We start from the raw sequence: 7,851 nt of genomic DNA on the forward strand, positions 1-7,851 counted from the left end.
ATAGTCCTCTACTGGTCCTGCTACAGGATAGTTGTACATAGATCTCTAATTGGATTTGTTGTAGAGTTTGAGATTTGTAATCCGAGTTTAAACCTGGAATTGATCCCATGCATTTGGAGATGCAAATTTTTTCAGTTCAACCTTTCCAGTTGCAGTGAGCATTTTGACAGTTAGCCATCTTTTGTACATCTGCTATGAGCAGTCTGACAATGAGCCATTCTTATAATCAGGCAATTAGACACCCCTTTGTAAACTCAACTATAACTAGTTATATTCTCCTGAGAGTTAACACTCTCTGTGGTTTTTCCCATATGGGTTTTCCACGTATAAAATTTGATGTTTATCTTGTGGTTGTGTTCTTCATGTCTATTATGCATTAACTACTATATATCAGTCAAGTGTGTCTGATAACAATTATATTTGGTGAAAATTTTATTGTTTTTGAATATGTGGGAATATTGATTCCACCCCCCCCCCCCCCCCCCCCCCCTCTCAGTATCCCGGTGCTTTCAATCTAATCAACATTTTATAGTGTACTAACTTAGTTTTGAATAATTTAAACTTGTTTTTAGGAGAAATCATATATTTTGAAGACATACCCTTTAAATTTTAACAGAAGTAGATATCACTCTTTCAAACTTTTTTTGAGCACAGATAAATATTTTATTATAAAAAGTTGTAGATATCTAAAAAGCACATTAGTAAAAAGATAGAATATATCATTTTTTTTTTTTAAACTAATTATTTAAATAGAGCTTAGAAAATAAATAATTAAAAAATTTTATCAAATATATAATTTGATATATAAAAAATATCAAATTAAAAAATAGGAGCATATGTTCGTAAAGGGTACAATGTGCTTAAACTTTCAAATATAAAAAAAGTTTACATAGATTAAAGGATACTACAATCATATTTTGCATTGGGAAGGAGATGAATGCCCTTCTTATATAATATTACAATCTCACTTTCATAAATCTAAGGAAATGATATCTAATATTATTTATTGCAACAATCACTAAATTGCTTTCTTTCTTAACAACATGAAGTTTCCACAATCCATAGTATTTTAATGTAATAAAATTTCAAGATTTTAACTAGGTTACTTTTTACATCAATGTCATAGATCATACTCCATAAATTCATCATCAAGATGACGGAGCTAAAGAGGAGTGAAAAAATAGTTGGAGATCCAAAAAGATAAATAGAATTAGGGATGGGGATTGAGAGAGATACTAATCCCAAAAACTTAAGGGGTGGGAAAGAGACCAAAAACATCTAATTAGCTTTAAGGAAGGGAGACTCAAGGGATGAATTTGGACAAAAGATAAAATAACATAATAAATAAATTAAAAATTAAAAAATAATGAAAAGAGTAAAAATGAGTGAATGAAAGATAAGATAATAATATTCACATATTTACATTAATATTATATATTGTATAAAAATATACTATATGAAAAAAATTTATACTCATTCTTACTCATATATATGCACTAATTATAAAATATGAAATCAAATATATTTGAAAAATTAAGAAATTAAAAATATATTTGTAATTGTAATTATATTTAAATATAATGATGTATATGAATTAAATGTAAAGAGAATAATAAAGAAAAACTTAAAATTTAAAATTTAAAATAAATTATTCCTATTAAGATTATTTAAAATTGAAATGAATATCTCTATTGTATAAACAAACATTAAATGAATATATTGTTATGAAATACATATTTATTATTAATTCACGTATAACAACTAAAAAAAGGGAATATAGATATGTTTTATATATTCATATATTATTCTTCAAAGAATTAATTACAAATAAATGAATATCACGGATGAAAATACATGGAAAACTATGAATATATTTTATAACTTTAATTATATTCAAATATAATTAAATATTTATATATGAATTGGATATCGAAGATTAATTATTATTCTTTAGAGAATTAATTGCAAATAAATGAATGTAAGGTATGAAAATATATTAAAAGTTATAAATATTTTTTGTAGTTTTAATTGTATTCATACATGATTAAATATACATATATATACGAATTAGATATGAAAATGTACATAAATGAAAGATTATAATCCATATTAAAAGTATATTTATAATCAAATATATTTTTCTATTGAATGTCTAAAATATCAACTTAATATATTCTATTAAATTTTATATTTATATTTATAAGTAGAAATAAATAATTTAGAAAAAAATCGCAAACATATTTGTATAAATCCATTCAAAACATAAAACTCATAATAATCAACACACTTAAAATCCATAAATTCCATAACATTATGACTTCACTCTTGCAAAACACACATTCTAAAGGACAAACTGGGGACCCTTACAACCTAAATTAACATAACATGTAACTACGACACCTTAACTTGAAAACACGAGGCCCTCACTTCAGGTTGGGTTTTACAGAAATTAAGGAGTAGCTTAGAAAATAGTTTCACCTCAACTTGACCAAACGAATTCCTCTTAGGGAGCTTCACCGTGTTGAATTTTATATCCTTTAATGGATGGGGTATTATGGCGCAAACAGAGTTTCCCCACACAAAGACCAGATCCATAGCCTTGTAACTGTGAAGAGCCTCACTAGAGATCCTTCTGATTGATTGGTACAAGCTTTAGATCAAACTGGGTAATGCGAATGGAGGGTAAGCGTACAGATCTTCGGATGGGAGAAGTTTGCGGTGACCAATTTGATCGTGGGTGTCAATGGAAGAGCTTTCGGAACGATTTGGTATAGGTGAATCCGAATTGGGGCATCGTCGAGCAATGCGCTTGTGGGCTGCAACCGCAGCTGCAATCTTCATGTTGATCCAGAGGGAGATCTGTATCTTCCCGCAGCATCTGTCGGAGCAATGGTTTAGTAAAAGGACTTAAGTATTTTACAATATTTTGTCCTGTAGATATGACCCTGATAAAGCGCCACAAATTTATTTTGTACAATCCTTAAAACCAGCAGTGTCGAAATTCCTCTTTCCAGATCCGCCACTATTTTCATGAAGATAAAGAGCGCCACAATGTCAAATACGGCACACATAAAACCGCACACAACGAGATGGTAATCTGCACGATGGATAAAGAATCAGTTTCGGCGAAAGGCCCTCATTGAATTTACAAAGAACTAAATTTTCCATTAGAAGCCATTAAGACCTGCCTAATGCTACTAAAAAATCTAAGGGAAAGAATACCCAATTGATAAATATTATTGAAACCAATTACTTGCCAACAGAGAAATATTGAGAATGCATCGAGTCCTCACCAATATCTCCAGATTTTTGGGCTTCTAGTCAATCGTCAAGCCATTCCAAGCTGAATTGTGCTTCCACAACTTCAACTTTAAGCTCCGGAATGGAAATTTTGTTGGCGAGCAACCACTGCTTCTCAATCTTCTCATCGCAAATAACACGTTTCAAAGAGCTTAGTTCGAGAACACTTCTAGGCAACCGCTTCAGACGAGAACATTCCCTCATGTCAATCTCCTTCAATTTCTTAAGTTGTCCTATTTCATTTGGAAGCTCTTTCAAGCCCTCACAGACAGAAATGTCTAGATATTCCAACTGCCCAAGTTTTCCAATTGAAGGCGGAAGTTCTTTCAATCCCGGTAAGGCTGATAACCTTAGCATTATTAGACAGCTCAAATTTCCCAGATCATGTGGTAAGTTCTGAACCAGATGGCAATTAGTAACAGACCATATCCGGGCTGAGGGCATATGACAGATGGCAGGGGGCATCTCCTCCAAATCGCTGCAATGATCCACGTTAAATTCTTGTAGCTTGGTGTAGTCGAATGTGGAAGCACTTCCAAACCCTTCGCACAAGCTTAAAGACAGCTTCTCCAAGTTGTGTAGTGCATTGCTCTGTTTCTGAAGATTGGGTGCAACCAACCTTTCCAGGCGAACACTCCTTAGTTGAGGGAGTGACGATAAGACATCTAGACCCTCTATCGTAGCCCTTTTTGAACTGTAATTGCATACCATTAGAACTTTCAAATTTTTCATTGATTTTATAAATGGGGGAAGACGGTATTCACTTGCAGCGAAGAGTATCACCAGGGCCTCTGTCTTTGGAAAATTTATCTCGTACCAGTCACTTTTGTCCATCGGACCTGTATGGAAAGTTCAGAAATTGAATCCAATTAGCACATTCTGGATTTATGCAATTATCTCTCTGAAGTTTAAGTCGGAGAGATGAAGTTAGGAAAAAATAAGGTACGCTAGATTCTCATCCACAAGCATGAAGTAAACATGCACATTATAAATCCAGAAAATTATGGCAAGCATTGCAGACAAAAAATAGTAATTAGTAGCAATCTGTCTGTGTTGTCTTGTAACCCACCTGTATAAATGGAGAGAATTTGAGCATCAAATGGCCTATCCTTCAGCAACTCCCATTTCACTGGCAAAATATTCTCCTTCCTAGGCATAATCAACCTCTTCTTCTGGAATGCAATGCCTTGGCCTCCTAAATATAAGGCCAAGTCTCGCAAAACATCATGCTGAGAAAAGTATAGCTCGGAGGCATTTCCATAAGAGATTTCTGCTGTGTTTCTGACAAATTCGACCACCAAGTTAGGCCAGTTTCAAATAAGTAATAACAAGAAAATCAATGTACTCAAGGACTGACAATTACCTAGAATTGCAGGTTATGTTCAACAGATTTCTCCTTGCAAGTTCCAACAATATGGCAAATGCATCATGCCACTCCAGCTTCCGGACATAAACCCAAATGTGCAACAGTACATCAGCACAAATTTTTTTATCCTCTGGAAATGCCCCCAAGTCTAAAAAGCATTCTCTGGCTACGTCATCCAAGATACTAATACTGGTCTCCAAGCATCTAAACAACCCATCTCTATGATAATCTGATATCGGTTCCCGCTTGGATAGTTTGGTCCTTGCACTCTCCCAGGCCACACGAGTTTCTCCATTCAAACAGCTTCCAATCACTTTTAGAGCAAGTGGCAAGCCTTTACATTCTGCTTGCACCTGTAATTCATAAAATGGAAATTTTTGTCAATATCCATGGGAAAAACTGTAAGTTCTAAGAAACAACAAAATTACATGTCTAATTTAAGCCATAATGTTCACAGATTAACTGCCTTCAACTTCTACATAAGCTTAAATGACAACTTTTCGAGTCCCAAAACATCCAGTGACTGCAATTTTCAGAATAAAAATCTAGTTCAACAATTATTTTTCCCTGCAACAGTTTTTAAAAAAAGGTTTAATTTCAATCAATTTTTAAAAAATATTTGTTAAGAGTTTTTATTGACCAACTATGACTCAAACTTAAGATCATGCTGTACCAACTAAACTACTAATCCTTAGGACTAATCCATCTTTGATCTGGATGCTACTTATTTCCCAGAGTAATAACTAATAAAGCTATTTGACTGAATTCATAACTCATACCTCTTTAACTAGACTTGCATCTTCATTAGTTGGAATTGATGTCTGTCCGAAAGCCCAGAAGCAGAAAAGAGACAGAGCATCTTCATGGCCCAGCAATGGTAACTGATACAATTGAGTAGAGTGGTTTCTAGGGATCGAAGAGCTATCTCTAGTTGTGACAAGAGTCTTGTACCTTGCCCCTTGAAAGAGTAATTTCTCCAAATTTACTCTTGACCAGACATCATCCAATACCACCAGAGTTGATTTAGACAGCCCTTGAAGCTGCTTCTGGAGTTGCATACGTGCATCTTCTACATTCTGAAACTCAGGCCTCTTCAATCCAACAATTTTATCCCACATTGTCTCTAAAAGCCCTTTCACATTTGGAGACTGTGAAACAGTAATGAAAACCACGTTTTGAAAACATCCTGATCATCATAAAGAAACAAGAAAATCTTAGAAACTATAGGATGAAGGGTACTCCCCTATATCTTATTGCGTACAGTAAAATCATTTTGTATGAAAAGTTCAGCAAAAACAATCAAACAAAGCTTGAAAAACTTGTTAACAGAAAAACATAGAAACCATTAGCTGTACAAGAACACAAACTATGAATCTAGAACCTTTTCGCCTAAATATAATCTCTTGTTTTTTTCCTGAAAAATATTGTCAGTTTATCTCACAATCACATACAGAACAACAATACCCAAAACCTTAATACCAGAAATTTGAGATTGATTGGATCTCTAGCAAAGGCTGAAAAATCAAAATTGAGGAGAAGACCATTTTACCTTTAATATCTTCATCACTGCATAGAGCCATCGCCAAAGTAGTTTTTCCACCACCGCCAATACACTGCACACCAACGACCGACACCTCTTGCTGGAACAAAAGCCTCTTCAAGTCTCCAATAGATTTCTCTATCCCCACATAAAACTGAGATTTCACAGGAAGCATGTCATGGACGGAGTGATTAAAACCCTCGTCCTCACACGAATCGTCTAAACGCATTTGCTGAAGCAATATGGTATTCCTAGAGGCGTTGTTGGTAAGCAGGGAAGCTGGTTTGCAGATGGATTCTTTCAGCATATTACTCATATCTGCAGGCTGTAACTCCTGGTAATAATCTTGCAATTCTTGCTTAAGCTTTCTGGAATCTAGCAATATATGGGCAGGGATGAGATCCATGAAATGACGAATCTCCTCCTCTAGGCGGAAGATCTCCGAAGCATACCTAAATCTAAGAAAGATGTTAAAAGCGCTAATATTCTCACATCTCTTTAACAGCTCTGCACCCTTGATAAGGGTGTTGAAGAACTGATTAAAAATGTGATTTCGCTGGTCTTTGGGCAGTTCTAGCTCAGACAAACACAGTTGCTGAATAATTGGGATTAGGCATTTGAGCTTTACATCGGCTCTCATCCAGAGAGCCTTGCAATTCAAGGTCATCTTTGATTGATAAACACAATTTCGCTAGTTAAGAGCCGTATACAACTCTATATAAACCGTAAATTTGTGAAACCTAAACTCACTTCTAATTCTCTCTACAACGGGCAGAAAACAAATTTATATATTTTCTCTAGGAGAGAAAAAAGCAGTTTCAACTACTGAAACAGAGAACTCTGCCCAGCAACAAGAAAACAGCACAAAATAATGCCAGCAAGAGAACAATTAGTTGAACAAACAACACCTACACCGATCAAGCAGCAATGTTAAAAAGAAGACGGGTTTTGCGAATTGAAATTTCTTATGTAAACGTTGGCTTCAGCTTTATTTATAGATCTCTCAAGAGCCGTTTAAGAAAGCAGCGCAAAGAACATTTCAACTCCTTCCGGGTCTTTTCCTTGCAATGTCTTTGCAGCCACCGAATAAGCATCCGACAAATGAAAAGATTGTCTTCGCTGTATAGTTTACTTGAGGCTCTTCTCCCAACGTACACGATAAGGTTAAAAGAAAGCTTCTCTGTTGTTTCATTTCATTAATATAGGAAACCCTCACCAGAAAAGTTCTACACGATAAAGTTTTGATGAAGAAGGAAACATCAAGGAAGCGGGGTTTGTACCTGGAAAGTCAGTAAACGACAGGGCAGGAATCTTCTCGGATGTCGAAAACGAACAAAATACTTTTCAACAGCTAGGAAATATCGGGGAAGATTATTGCCTTGAAATTTCTCAAGTTTTCGAATATGACGGGAAGATTCCACCAGTCACTGCTCTGATTGCTTCAATGACGGACCCGAAGTTGTCTATGGGCGGATAGAAGTCGATTTCATAGTTTAATTTATTATAAGTCTTAACTTATACCGGATTCGAATCACTTCATCCATTAAGATTTAATAATTGCTTCCTGGGCGGAACGACTTTGTCGAACACTTCATCCATTGAGTGTTTATAATTGCTTAGAGGATGGAAGAGCAACTTCGTCGAA

At 34.8% G+C, this 7,851-nt stretch overlaps 1 protein-coding gene across 1 annotated transcript; it reads right to left on the reverse strand.

The window, feature by feature from the left end:
• Positions 1-2,271: 2,271 nt before the first annotated feature.
• LOC131051649 (putative disease resistance protein At5g47280) lies at positions 2,272-7,631 on the reverse strand. The gene is made up of 6 exons (XM_057986216.2): positions 6,216-7,631; positions 5,446-5,852; positions 4,664-5,019; positions 4,370-4,581; positions 3,294-4,139; positions 2,272-3,097 (listed from the first exon to the last, which is right to left on the reverse strand). The coding sequence occupies exons 1-5, from the start codon at positions 6,871-6,873 to the stop codon at positions 3,322-3,324; spliced, it is 2,451 nt and encodes an 816-aa protein (XP_057842199.1). The 5' UTR covers positions 6,874-7,631; the 3' UTR covers positions 2,272-3,097; positions 3,294-3,321.
• Between the last annotated feature and the right edge of the window lie 220 nt (positions 7,632-7,851).

This window comes from Cryptomeria japonica, chromosome 4 (genome assembly GCF_030272615.1).
Source record: "Cryptomeria japonica chromosome 4, Sugi_1.0, whole genome shotgun sequence".
Taxonomy (NCBI): domain Eukaryota; kingdom Viridiplantae; phylum Streptophyta; class Pinopsida; order Cupressales; family Cupressaceae; genus Cryptomeria; species Cryptomeria japonica.

What these genes read in the sequence shown, in the direction of transcription:
- LOC131051649 (XM_057986216.2), bottom strand. Translation starts at nt 6,873, where the DNA reads ATGACCTTGAATTGCAAGGCTCTCTGGATGAGAGCCGATGTAAAGCTC. An exon ending in ATGCAAGTCTAGTTAAAGAG is followed by an intron (nt 5,020 to 5,445) that starts GTATGAGTTATG and finishes TATGAATTACAG; the next exon opens with GTGCAAGCAGAATGTAAAGG. An exon ending in AATTCTCTCCATTTATACAG is followed by an intron (nt 4,140 to 4,369) that starts GTGGGTTACAAG and finishes CTTTCCATACAG; the next exon opens with GTCCGATGGACAAAAGTGAC.